Source organism: Vespa mandarinia, chromosome 3, assembly GCF_050613455.1.
Source record: "Vespa mandarinia isolate Hongniang chromosome 3, ASM5061345v1, whole genome shotgun sequence".
NCBI lineage: Eukaryota > Metazoa > Arthropoda > Insecta > Hymenoptera > Vespidae > Vespa > Vespa mandarinia.
Genome location: NC_140812.1, coordinates 3,970,001 through 3,985,000, shown reverse-complemented (window position 1 = coordinate 3,985,000; position 15,000 = coordinate 3,970,001). Strand labels below are relative to the sequence as shown.

At 34.7% G+C, this 15,000-nt stretch overlaps 1 protein-coding gene across 1 annotated transcript in view; it reads left to right on the top strand.

The window, feature by feature from the left end:
• Ten-a (Teneurin-a transmembrane protein) overlaps positions 1-15,000 on the top strand; it is an 87,231-nt gene that overhangs the window by 52,348 nt on the left and 19,883 nt on the right. The window contains exons 3-9 of the mRNA XM_085656207.1: positions 3,609-3,728; positions 6,618-7,294; positions 7,482-7,695; positions 10,537-10,801; positions 11,982-12,112; positions 12,202-12,348; positions 12,553-12,760. Of these exons, the coding sequence (XP_085512333.1) occupies positions 3,609-3,728; positions 6,618-7,294; positions 7,482-7,695; positions 10,537-10,801; positions 11,982-12,112; positions 12,202-12,348; positions 12,553-12,760 (1,762 nt within the window). The remainder of the gene's footprint in view (positions 1-3,608; positions 3,729-6,617; positions 7,295-7,481; positions 7,696-10,536; positions 10,802-11,981; positions 12,113-12,201; positions 12,349-12,552; positions 12,761-15,000) is intronic.

Below are 15,000 nucleotides of genomic sequence, written 5' to 3'. Positions count from 1 at the left end.
CGGGAATCCAATCTGCCTGTTTGCTACTGCATCCAAACTACCCCTTTCTATCCTTTCACCCTGTATCTTTGTCTATCCTTTTCTCTCTTTCTCTTTTTCTCTATACTTCTCTTTGTCTACTTTTCTTTCTCTTCCACTCGTCCACTCACATCGCTCGCTCACGTTTTATACGAACATACCGCAATAGAAGAGAGAGAGAGAAAGAGAGAGAGAGAGAGAGAGAGAGAGAAAGAGAGAGAGAGAGAGAGAGAGAGAGAACGTGTAGGTCTTTCGACTATGCGATGGAGATCAGTCCGTCTCTTCTAGGTTTGTTCTCTCCGATCTTCTCTATCTTTCTCTTTCTTTCTCGTATACGAAGATCGTCTTTCTTTACGGTAATCTATCTATGTAAATTCTTCTTTTTCTGGAATTATATTCAATTATTCGATTATAAAATTTTCTTATTAAATTTTTATTTCGATTTAATAAACATTGAAATAATGTAATTCTTGACGTATATGTAAACGTATATGACGTAAGATGTATATGACGTATATGAAATATGTAATCCTTGACGAATCATGAATCATGACGATAAATGGTAAATTAATACGTATCTTCAACAAAATGAATTCTTCTTCATGCACAATGGCAGTTATTAAATGTCGTGAAAAAGTAATTAAAAAAGCAAAAGTTTTGCATCGAAAGAGTAGAAAAATCAATTGATAATTGATCGGGACGTAGCCGAGAAGCTGGATAGGATGATGTCCTGCTTCGATGCGGTCGGTGACTGTAAAAGAAGGAGAAAGAAAACGAAGATGAGAAAATGAGAGTGCCAAGCAAAAAGAGAGGGAGAGATCCTAAAGAGGATCGTGGATAATCCCTCCATAATCCGGGAATCATTCTCGGAAATGAATCGTTCTATCGATCCAAAGGAAATATAATTGAAAAACTTGCTACTTTATTATTGAAGAAAAAAATGTTAGATATCGAAAAGAAATTCTTTTTCTTTGCTAATCATTTTCATAGAAATATGAAAATGTTCGATGTAATATTATAGATACATATTCGATTCGCCTGACGATAGGCAACACTTTCTACTCTGTAGATAATCTTGTTACAGTCTACTACAACTTTCCTTTCATATACACGCGTATACATGTTGATATATGAGCACCTATGAAAAAATTATTATCGAGAAAGATATGGAATATCGCCTAACTTTAGATGCAAATAATTCATTATAGCGTGCATAAATAAAATTCAATAAGCAGCACGAATCATCAACATCTCAATCAATTTCAAAAATATTTTTACGGATCTCACAATATCAAAAGATAAAAAAAAATAGAGAAATCATCGTCGTCGCACCTAGATGTGATTCGATTCGTTTCCTGCGTTGTGCTCCTTTCGAATTTCCGCCTTTTCGAAATAACTTTCGTACCGAGGAAGTTAGCTAGCTAGCTGGCTACCTACCTACCTACCTACCTACCTACCTATCTACCTACCTACGCGAGGCACCTAAAACGAAATCGAGTTAGAATCGATTTTCCGTATACTTTTACGTATCCACATACGAACGTATGTAAGTGTGCGGTGTGTGGTGATGTGTGTGTGTGTGTGTGTGAACACGATAAAGTATAAAAGTTCCACTAAGAGAGACGAATTCTCGAATTCTCTCGGTTCGATCGAAAATATTATACTTTGATGGAGCTTAGAATTCTCCTTCTCTCTACGAGAGCTATTTTCGAACGTAAATAATGCTTTTCCATGAGGGAAAACGGAGGGTTGGGAGAATGGTTGGGATGGAACATGTAGCCGGTACGATTCTCATTGTTCTACTCTCTACGAGTAGCGCGTGACACACACGTGCGACGTTGGATAGAGCCGAAGTGGAAGTTTGAAAATTTTACGAGAAACACGTCACGATGTTGCTACAGCGGCAGTCACGATAGAATGATGTGAAGAGGTGGAGGAGGAGGAGAAGGGAGGAACTTCTCCACTCCCTGTTCTCGCGAAATAAGCTCGTTCACGGTTCACTGCGACTCAATTTCAACCGTAGTTACATAACGGACGTTGCTAGCACGGTCGTCCCTTCGTTCCTGTTACCTCTCCTTCCTCCTTCTCCTCCTCACTCGTTTAACGTTATCAATGTCGTGTTTGCGCGTGATGGCCCATCCGTACACCCGGACAGATTGCAACACCGATCGGTAAATAGCAAGATCCCTATCATCCTCGTATAACACGATAGCGTGAAATAAGAGGGTAATTAATATTATCAGGCTATCAAGGTTTCTTTTTCTTTTTCCTTTTTTTTTTTTGTTCTTTTCTTTTTTATTACGACAACGAGAGGAAACGATAAAAGAAGGAGTTAAAGGGAAGGGAACAATGAGAAGAATAAAAGTTCGTCGTTGAAATTTTGTCTGAAATTTGCGAGAAATTGGCCAAGAGATTGCCAATTGGCTATGATGGGTGATCAGTAACGTTCTCTTTGAAATGGCTCAATTTGAATCGAATCCAAGAGAATAGTATTGCTTAGTTTAAAGCTATTTCAGCTAAAATCGAAAAAGATGCGGCACGATTTTTTCTTTTTTTTTTTTCTTTTTTGTTTCTTTTTTCTTTTTTTCAATTTCTTTATTTCGTTTGTATCAAAGAATTATATCAAAGGAAGAAAAATTATTTTCTAAAATAATATCTCCTTTGCCAGGGAAAAAGGATCATCTTCGAAAGTTTGAAAATCACTTTTAAAAATTAAAGGTGTGTAAAATATAGAATAGGACTCATTCCAAATGTAGTTAGAATTACATGAAGAAAGAGACCGTAACGATGGGAAAAGAGAAAGACAACGAGAGTTAGCGAGAGCGTGCTCACATCGGTCTCCATTTGTCACGGTAATAATCGCACGACCTGCAACCGTGCGTGACTCAATTAGCTGATATCGATAGGGCGGATCGTTAATAAGCCAAGAGGTCGTTAGATGCACGGTAGATCGAGTTTCCCTTCCATTTAAAAAACTAGCCAAACGTATAATTAATTCGTAGCCTCGATCGATATAATTAATGTCATTGCAAGTCGATCGGCCATTCGATTATATTTTAACTTTCACATTAATTCTTGGTCGAACTGAACAAACGAACATAATGCATGTGTATGTTAGTATATGTACGTATATATTACAACATATATATATATATATATATATATATATATATATATATACATACGTACATACAACTCAAGTTGTAGTTCACTACTGTCGTCTTACGAAATCTATCGTCTCGTGGTAATTCGAAAGCGATTGTTCAAATTTATGAGAAGCCATTAGAACGATATCCCGACATTCACCGAATGCCTTCCCTGATTCCTAGCGCAATAAAAGAGTCGCATGGCAGTGCTATTTTGTCTCGACTCGGGTACCGCCATGTAACATTAAGAATATAGCAATGAATCTTTATCTCGGTTAGAGAGCTTGTCCCGTCTTATTATATTGTTATAAAAGTACTATAATGACAATAGACATATGAAAAGAAAACACGGAAGTTTCCATATAAGAAGGTCTCATCTCGATAAATAAATTGAAATAAGAATAAACCCATCGTTATCTATTATTCCTATTCTTTCTTTTTCAGCAGTGAGTTCCATGCGGCCGATAGACAATAACAACTGCGTAGTGATTCAAGATATCAAGGCTGTCACTCATGAAAACGCTCACGTTCACGACCCTATATCAACTCAGATACCAACGGAAGGTAAATATCGAGCAGCCGTTAATTTGCATCCACTTTGCATGATGTAAATACTCTCGCGAACAACGTCTCACGATGATTGCTTTTGGGAGATGGACGGATGCTGTACGTTTTACGTACTACTCTGTACTTCTATCTTTATCTCTCTTACTCTCTCTTTCGCATCAAAGTTAACATTCCTTTCAAAACCATGAATGAGTCTCTAGTTCTATCTCTATCTCTATCTCTCCCCCCTCCTTCTCTCTCCCTCTTCTCTTTACGTGCGATAGTACACAGTGAGATTAATAATTTTATGAATACGATCGCGATATGAAATAAACACTCGACACGTAAAAGAAAGTCAAAGTGCAAGAGTCTTTCTCTTTCTATCACTTCTCTCTCTGTCTCTCTCTCTCTTTCTTTCTTTCTTTCTTTCTTTTAAATTCATACTCCGTTTACTCAACGTGTTTTACCACAAGTATTCATTAAATTTAAGATTCACTTTTCTCTATCTATTTTCATCAATTTTTTAATCATCCACTTTCATTATGAATTTACATGTAATAAATCGTAATTGTAATATTTCGTCTTCCTAAAAAATTATATATTACGATCAATAATATAAAAGATGAAAATAAAATAAAAAGGGGATGCTAATCAATATAAATAGATCCATATCGATAATATATAGTTCGAAATACTTACATTATCGCGAAAACAAAAAAGGACAAAAAGAAAGAAAAAAGAACGAAATGAAATTTTAATGGAGATATGGATTCGCGTGCCATACATTTTGCAAATGGCTTCGTAAACGTAACTGCATTGACCGCATCAGCCCGGTAGGAAATCGAATACGCTCGATAGAGTTTCATTCCGAAGGGAAATGGAAAGTATCAAAACGCAGAGATGTACCCGGCGGGCTCGTGAAACCGGCTACATTATTGGTACAATGATAAAATCATTATTTAGTGGTACTAAAAGTGCGAGGAGGCGCAAGGTATGAGGCATGATTTAATGAAAAGAAATTAAAAAATAAATAAATAAAAAAAGAAAAAGAGAGAGGGAGAAAGAAAGAGAGAGAAAGAGAGAGAGAACATGAAGAAAAAAAAAGATGAACGACTTCCTCCCAAAGCGATCGTTTTGCTTATAATTTAATATGATTTATTTTATCGCGTCACATTATACAATAACGGCTTTCCTCGTAATAATTACTCGATGATCTTGCAAGCCACGCTCGATATATCTCGAATTATCTGATTTATATTTATTATACACCTTATCCGTGCAAAAATGTTAATCGAGTTTTCCTGGCTTTTCCGATGAATAATCGTCACGTTGCTGTATAACACGCGAACTATACTGGAGTTCATATATGTATGTATGTATGTATGCAAATTTATATGACTATGTACTTCTGTATATTTCTAAATGTATATGTATAATTATTTATTTCGTTTTTTTTTCTACATAACGGACACTCTCATAAGCTTAATTTAGTTAGCAAAATATTGATATAATTTGAATTTTTTAAAATGTTTTTTTTCAATTTTTTTCTTTTTTTTTAAAGAAGTTAAAATTTTTTACAAAATTCGTACTAATGTTATTTTAGAAATTTTCTCGAATAGGGCGTGGCAGTCTTTAAGCCGGTCACCCGGTAGATACTCCGAAATCAATAGAAGGGCATCGCTCATAAATTGGAGGGAATGAATGCAAACGGGAAAAGAGAGAGAGAGAAAGAGAAAGAGAGAAAGGAGGAGGAAGGAAACTCATTCGAATGCCGTTCGCTTTCTTTTGCATTTGCATTTTACAATCCCTTAATGTTCTTACGCACTCGACTCCAAGTACGATTCCACTTTCGAGCCATCAGTCTCCCTCCCTTTCTTCTTCCCTCTCTTTTCCTTGGTGTAGCATTATACATTAACATATAGTTTTTGTTATAGCATTCCGACATGTGTATGTTAGTACGTATATTAATGATCTCCACTTTTTAATTTTAACAATGATTTTACAAGCTTGCCATTAATTCTATGTAACTCGATTGTTATCGTTGACCTATTCTAATGGTTGCTGTACTTCACAAGATCCCTAGTTTCTTTAGCATATAAAAGAAAAAAGGGATGAAAAGAAAACTTAACTTTCTTAGTAAATATGTTGGCAAATAATGTATATAAAATCTAGCACAAATTTTTTACACGTTTTATTTTCATAATATACATATACTAAATGAATTGTTTAACCTTCTATAACCTGTATAACTTTAAAGTCACATAGTTAATTTTATACATACATATACGTACGTATAACAATCTAAATATTTTAAATATTATTTTATCATTGTAATATAAATTATTCGTTAGTTCGTATAGGAATATTTTAATATTTTTTTAAGTCTAAGTTATACTTAATATAATAATATTAAGTTATACTTAATTAAGTTATACTTAATTAAGTTATATTTAATATAATAATACTGCATTTCGATATATATATATATATATATATATATATATCGAGTATTTAAAATATAAAGTTACAAATTTTTATATCGAAAATATTTTGAGAAAAATTTCTTCCAACAAAAGTTATCAGATTTCAAGGATGAAATATTGTTTCATTTTTTTCATTTAGTGGAAGATTCAAGGACAATTTAAAGTCAATTTCGTTTTTTTTAAATAGAAATCTACATTTTTTATAATAACAAAATATTTTACTTAAAAAAAATTGGGTTATGAAGGGTTAAATTGAAAGATTGAAATAAAAATTTTTTTCTAATTCCTTTCATTAATGTCCTATATATCACAAAAAGAAATGAACATTATTACTTGAGTTGTAAAAATTACAGAAAAAAGAAAGAAAAAATATATGAAAATAATAATCATATACCTAATCACGTTTCGTCGTTTACATTTATAGAATCACTGCCGACCAGTACTGCCGAACACTCTAGTGCTGCAGATAGTGTTGGGGACCAGCAAAGCGATCCACAAATTCAACAATCGGCCCAACAATGGCCAGCTGTGCTCGAGCTTCAAGCTTACAACGTAGCGCACTCAGCCTTTATACTACCGTACCACTTTTGGAATACCGAGTTCCGCAACAAGCAACCGGCTTTCATCAGGTTAAACCTAACGTTGCCTTGGGGTGCGAACTTTGCCGTTTACGGAAGACGAAACGTAGCACCAAGCGTCACGCAATACGACTTCGTTGAGTTTGTAAAAGGTGGCCGTGTGGATCACAGACTTAAAAGGGATGCATCGTCCGAAGCTGTGAGCTTTATGAAACAGGCAACCCAAGATTTTGGCATTGAACCTAATCGATCTTCGCGAGATACTGGAACTAAATCTATCAAGTCTTATCAACATATTATCATAAAAAGAACGATCGTAGAGCCAATGATGGTCAACGTTAGTCTTCTTCAATACTTGGACACTGGCCGTTGGTTCTTGTCAGTTTATAATGATGAACTTCAACCCTACAAGGTTACGCTGGTCGTCACCGAAGCTGAAGGAGTCTCCACAACTTGTCCTAACGACTGCTCTGGTAGAGGATCATGTTATCTTGGGAAATGTGATTGCATCGATGGTTATCAGGTATATAATAATATATATATATATGTGTGTATGTGTATGTGTGTATGTACGTATGTGATTTTATAATATAAATTTAGTAAATTTATATTATATATTCTTGTTAAGATGTATAATACTTACAATAAAAGAGAATGTTGTTCAATTTCGTCCGTTCGTTTATAAATTTAGGTCGAATCAATTGTTTTAGGGTGCCGACTGTAGTAAAAGCGTGTGTCCTGTTTTGTGTTCATCTCACGGCCAGTATGGTGGTGGTATGTGTCATTGTGAGGATGGCTGGAAAGGTGCCGAATGCGACATACCGTTAGGAGATTGCCAAGTTCCTGATTGCAATCAGCATGGGCAGTGCGTTAGAGGATCGTGCGTTTGTAATCCTGGCTGGAAGGGTGCCTTCTGTAATGAACGTAAGTTCACTTTCGAAATTAAACTAAACTTGACGATAAACTATACGAGTGTATCTATGAAAGTGGATGCAATACACATACGTGTATATACATGTATATACATATATGTATATATATGAAAAGTTTTCGATCGCCTTGAAACACGAAAGGATTTTTTTTTAATTTCTTAGTCTTTAGTAAATGAATTTTTACTTGCAATCAACATTCAAGATACTAGAAAACGATAGATTTTTAAGCAAACTTTCTTTACCTTCTCCAAACGAAAGAAGAATCAAACATTTACTTTGCTGTAACCCGCTTGTAACTTGAAAGATTAAGATCTTTTAACGTAACCGTTTCCGTTAGTAGTAGTATTACGTTGTGTCAGGGAAAAGTTCGAAACATGGTAAGAAGTAAGCTTAACGTATACCTACATTTTTCAATAAATTCTCCTTACATTTATAAAGAAAGAACACACACACACATACAAAGAGAGAGAGAGAGAGAGAGAGAGAGAAAGAGAGAAATAAAAAGAAAGAGAGTGAGATAGTGGTAAAGGAGATTAGAACTGTGCGAGCAAACTTTAAACCTCTTCGAAGAGAACGAGAAAAGAAGAAGAAGCTTTTATTATCTAAAGGATACTTTATTGTTTTCAAAAATCAAAGTAACAAAAAATATTAGCCTTGCTGAAGACTTACAATTTAAAAATTATTAAATGACGTGATAAAAATAAAAAAATATTTAAATGTATCGAATTTATGACAGAAAGACAATAGTTACGTCCTTCGTATTTGTCATGGCACCATTAATTTATCCATAATTCAAGTTTATGCTCAGCCGTGGTATCCTCTATCGAGGGAGATTCACAATATTAGTAATGCACAATTCCTACCAAAGCTGCTAGCGAGAACATAGCTTTCTCACCCTTTACTATAGGTATATATATATATATATATATATATATATATATATGTATATATATATACTATATACAACGTACCGACCTATAATTAATGCGCACGACGTTCTCCGAATTTACATATAGGTCAAGCCGTGCCGATTCGAGTCCAACAATTAGTTTAGCCGCTTTCGCATTGTTTTCGGTAGAGAAATTTGAATTTTACACGAACCATTCCGTAGAACAACCGGATGGTTATAACTAACGAAAGAAGGGGAATGAGGAAAAAGACGAGAATACATATGGCAAGCAAATATCTTTAAACCAATTTTGATATATCCCAATATATTCTCATACATATTCTGAAGAATATTTCTTATAAAGAAAAATTACTTTACCGGTATAAATGGTTAAATTATTCCCAACGAAAAGAAACACTTTGTCTCTGACACTTTCAGACAGATCCACCGATCGACCTCGACACTTCTTATTTCTTATCCTATTTTTCTGTTAGACGAACAACTCAAGAAAAGTCCTGCCACGAAAGACAAATTTTAAAGAACCGTTTATTATGATTTACCTGTGTATGTATATGTTAATATATATACAGTATATGGTATAATGCGTGTATGTTCATGATGTGTGTGTGTGTGTATTATATAGTATATAATATATATAGTATATAAACCTACTTACATAAACATTCTAAAGTGGGACACGCTCACACAACCCCTCTTCATTCTCATCGCATTGAATCTTACGAAAGGATTTTCAATGATGTTCGTGAGATAACATTCTTCTACTACAGACTGTGACGCTTTGTTCACAATAAAAGTCGGAGTTAAGAAGAGGAGAAAAAAAGAAAAACGGAAAAGTTAGAGTAGGCAACAATATTACGTCCTCATTCGATCACTGTCGCGCATACTTCACGTTTAAAGAAACCCACGAGAAATTCCAGCGTGCTGTGGGTCAAGTGAGAAACGACACCACCACGTAAAACGAGTCATGGGATATATTAACGTTCTTTTCCTTTCTCACATAGACGCTGTCGTAGTAGTAGAAAAAGATCTTCCTGAGAAAAAAAGAGAAAGAGTGAAAGAAAGAGAGAGAGAGAAAAAGAAAGAGAGAGAGAGAGAGAGAGAGAGAGAGAGAGAGAGAGAGTAACATTCGCGGACGCGTTTACGTTTCTGCGTCGCAGGGACCCCGTTGGAAATGAAGTTTCATAATTTCCCCGGGGCGAGCGCGGTATCCGCGGGGATAATGCAATTGTTCCGATGCCGTAATTTAAAAAGTTGCGAGAACGGACGAAGTCGTCGTCGCTTCTCCAAAAACGAAAGAGAAACGCTTCTGAGAAATCGTCCGACTGTTTAAACTCGTTAAATTCATTTTTGTTTTTGGATTTAAATAAAACATTTTTCATTTTGCTTTTCTGTTCCTTCTTCTTTTTTCGATCAATTTAAAAACAATTTGATTTAATGATTATTACATCAATTAAAATAAAGTCGATTAATATTAATTATTATTGTATATCAGATCACATATTATTATATATATATATATATCTAGTTTGAAATCGATGTTCTGGATTCATGTTCAGTTCTCTTTTCACGATACACATATACATACACACAACACACACACACACAGAAACTGAGTTGTACAGAGTACATAATTTAATCGATATTCCGAAACTCCAACGAAATTGCGCCGAAGTTTCATGGACGAGACGTCGTCGAAAAGCGAATAGAGAGAATGAGCGAAAGAGAGAGAGAGAGAGAGAGAGAGAGAGAGAGAGACAGAGAGAGAGACAGAGAGAGAGAGAGAGAGAGATAGAGAGAGAGAGAGAGAGAGAGAGAGAGAGAGAGAGACAGAGAGAGAGAGAGAGAGAGATAGAGAGAGAGAGGAAATGATAGATAGAGAGAGAGACATGCGATTAATCGAGAACAACCCTTTATCGCTTCCAGCCGATTGTCCGGATCCAAACTGCAGCGGTCATGGCGCCTGCGTGTCCGGCAAGTGTTACTGCAAGGCAGGCTGGCAGGGTGAACGATGCAATCAGGTCGATCAGCAGGTGTATCAGTGTCTACCAGGTTGTTCGGACCATGGCACGTACGACCTCGAATCTGCCGCGTGCATCTGCGAAGAACATTGGACTGGGGTCGATTGTTCACAACCCAGTTGTGGCCTGGACTGTGGTCCTCATGGATCGTGCGAACAGGGTCGTTGCAAGTCAGTATAATTATCTTTTGTCTCTCTTATCTCTTTTATTTGTTATCAAGCTGATTATAAACGTTAAAAACATTTAACTAATAATGAAGATTATTTTCCAACAGTTCTTTTCATTATCTCGGCTTTTATTTAATTTTTTTCAATTTGAACAATCCATTTTTTCTAAATAAATAGAGATATTCATTGTGCGCAAGTATTAAGCGCCAGAACATATACAATTGTCTATAATATGTCGATAACGTTGCTCGTCGACGTTATCTACTGGTTAAAAATTTTTTAACCCTATATTATACGATTTCTCTTTTATATATGCGTATGAAAGGATATTACATGACGCAACGTTGTTCAGAAAAGTTTCTCCCTTATAAATGACGCTCGTAAGCAATATTATCGGCGGAGTATGAAATAATTCTTGCTTTTAGGCACGATACAAGACGATTATAATTATAGACACTTTTTTTTATGTCGAGAACATAAGGAACTTCCTCCGGTCGTAACTAAAAATGAGTAAATTGCTCGGAGCAAAAGCGAGGGGTTGAAGTCGTCGTGGCTAAAAAGGTGAAAAATTGTGAGAAAAAGGCAGGCTCTGTCTTACGGTGAGGGGTTGAAGGGGTGTACCAACTTATCACAACTCGAAGGACCGCCGTCCCTTTTCTACTTTCCTTTGTCAAAATCAAGGACGAGAGGGAGAGAATCTCCTTTCTCATATTCCAAAGCTGACGCCTTTCCTCTCTTTCCCTTCTTCATTCCTTCCTTCCTTCCTTCCTTCCTTCCTTCCTTCCTTCCTTCCTTCCTTCCTTCCTTCCTTCCTTCCTTCCTTTCATTGGCCAGAGTTTGCCTCGTAAAGGAGGCTGTAAGTGCAAAAAGTTCTCTTTCCGCAGGAGGATAACTTTCGAACTGAGTTTAAACTCGCATTTTTTATTATAAACGATAGAAACTCCACACCGGCGAATAGAATCTCCGTATTCAAAAGTGGAGAACATTTGAGGCTTTTTAACCTGTTCTCTCTCAAGGAGAAAATCGATCGAATTTTAAAGATTATATCAAAAATTTAGATATATAAAATTTAATAAATTAGCTTGATACAAAAATTAAATGTCATATTATTGTATTAAACTCTTTTACTTACATCGATGTTTAATTTAATTGTATACGTTTGAATTTTAACGTTTGGATCTAGATGTCATGACGATTGGACTGGAACGAAATGCGATCAGAAACCATGTGATCCACGTTGTGCTGAACATGGCCAATGTAAGAACGGAACTTGCGTATGTAGTCAAGGATGGAACGGAAGACATTGTACTTTGCGTAAGTCTATTATCATTCTATCCTCGAATTTTTATTTTAATTTCATCATCAAAACACAATATAAATGCGTTTATCATTTTTCTCTACAGCTGGATGCGAGAATGGTTGCACTAGACACGGACTGTGCACGTTGCAGGACGGCGAGTACAGTTGCGAATGCTCAATCGGTTGGGCTGGCAGAGACTGTAGCATAAGTCTCGAGATGGAATGTAATGATTTTGTCGACAATGATCAGGGTAAGCTTCCTAATAATTCGAAGTGAAAAAAAGAAAAGAAAAGAAAAGAAAAGAAAAGAAAAGAAAAGAAAAAAAAAGAAAAGAAAAAGAAGAAGAAAGAAGCTACATAGGTCTGAGCATCGTTTTGTTATAGACAAAAATGTATTTTTCATATATTTTTGTATAAAAAAAAAATCATATAATTAAACGATATTGTTCATTTAGATGGCATGGTGGACTGTTCCGATAGTGAATGTTGCTCGCACGCTACTTGTGCCGAGCACATTATGTGCCTGGCCAGTAAAAATCCGGTCGATGTCCTTCTTAGGAAACAACCGCCTAGTGTCACTGCATCGTTTTATCAACGAGTCAAATTCCTCGTCGAGGAAAATAGCGTACAGAGCTACGCTCATATGGACGAGTACACGGAAAGGTAAGATCGACTGTTCTTCATCTTTATCACTCGTTTTTTTTATCTGTAAAAAGACTAATCATACGATCTAGCGAGCTTAGTTCATTATTTTCATAACATTTACATAGGAGAGGATATGATCGATCGAGTAAATTATCGTAGAATTTTTTCTTTCTTCTTTTTTTTTCATTGTCTCATTTATTTAAATGATATGATCATTTGTAAAAATTTTAAATAAAAAAGGGAGCTTGTCATTAATATAATTTCGACGATAATGAGCTCATTCGATTAACGTTAAATACTTACGATTCCTAATATCTCGAAATAATAGCATAGCTGCGTATCATAGTTTGGCCTTTTTAGGAATTCTATATAAGTGCGGGTATTAATTAATTTTTTAATTTCGAACGTATCAGAAACGCGCGATACGTCGAGTTTAGTTTAAAATTTTCGTTCTTCCGCCACGTTATATCGTGTCATTATCTTAATGCGAACTTGTAAAGTCGCATCACATAAATAAAACATCGATATAAAGTATTATTAAATAGTCTTGAACTCGGTTGTTGTTTCAAAAAAAAAAAAATTGATCGCATTATAATTTGTTATCGTGCAACAACGGTTCGCGATGGGGTTAATAAAACTTTTTGAATAACAAAAAGAATTTGAGAAAGGAATATATATTTTTTTTCATAATTGTCGATTCTTAAATTATTCTCATAAGAATTCTTAAATTATTCCATAAGAGAAATAAAAAAGAGATAAAAAAGAAGAATAGCAATATAAAAAATATCGTAAATCTTAGAAGAAGGAGAATAACAATGTTTAGAAAAAAAATTAATTCAATAATTATTTCAAATTCAGAGTTTAATTGCAGATCACTATTGAGATTGATTTTAATTTACGCTAGAATAAATCGATTCTGTAAATTTTATTTATATTATCATATCTATTTCCTTCCCCATCGTGAGCTGTCGCTGAACGCCACGATAATTTGATCAGATCGATTGCTACCGTATAAAACCGTTTTATCCAGCATATCAGCGACAGTTGAGTTGTCAGGAGAGCCCCCGGTGGGTGACAACCTTAAAATCTCCGAGTATCCTTTTCCTTGTGTTTCAACCCTTCCCTCCCTCGAACGCCGAATGCATTGTCGATCGCCTTGAAAAGCAATATCGATCGAAGGAAACGCATTAACATTATTTTTATTATATAACCTTTTACACGCATCCTTTCTATTTTTTTGTTTTTAACATTACACTAATTTATATTTATTAAGACTAATTTTTCACGGATCATGTATTTTGTGATGTTTCGTATAAACGAAGAGAAAATACAATAATTATTTAATTTTTATTTATTAACAAACTACGAATCATAGAATTAATTATAAAATTATTATCTCAAACAGTACATTTGGATTTAATCACGCATCTAATAATGTTGATTATAATTAACGAGATTCATTTTATTGATATTTCATTTAAAATTCATCGCATCCCTTTTCTTATTATTTCATATTATATTTTATTTACACAAATACTATATAACATACTTTTTATATGCTTTATAGTTTGCTCGTTCGATATTAAACGAAAGGCGAGCTGGATGCATGCAAGATCCTTTTCACGAAGGGTCTGCGAGCGCATTTCGGGGGATTCGTGTATTTTGTCTAGTGTTGATCCTCTGTGTATACCCTACCACCACCAGATTCACCAATCATCCTAACAGTCGAAGACCGAAAATAGAGAAGCTCCGTATTGCAAACGGACCGGACGATAAAGCCCGCATCTTAAATAATGTCTTAGAAAGAAAAATCAAAAAGAAAAAAAAAAGAAAAAAGAAAAAGAATGAGAAAAATCTATAAGAGAAAAAAAAATTAACGAGAATATATATTTTGATTATTTATTATAATATGATATCAGTTTAAAGTTCGCGAAATTCTAATTTTTTTTCTACGTGTTAAAACGTACGATATATATTAGGCATTATCGTGTGACATATACGTGTGTATATGTATATACATATATGTTATATACACATACACACTTACAATGTAAGGGACAAAGTAAAGAAAATTTATAAAGAAAAAGAAAAGATAAAAGAAATATATTTTTAGAAAAAAAATATTATATAGAGAATTTTCCAAATTATTTACGAAAACAAATCGTGTTTCAGCCATTCGTTAAATAATTACCACAGAAGGTTTCGTAGATTAAATGAACGAATGGTCGCTGTCATCGCAGCTGGTTAATTTCATGCTG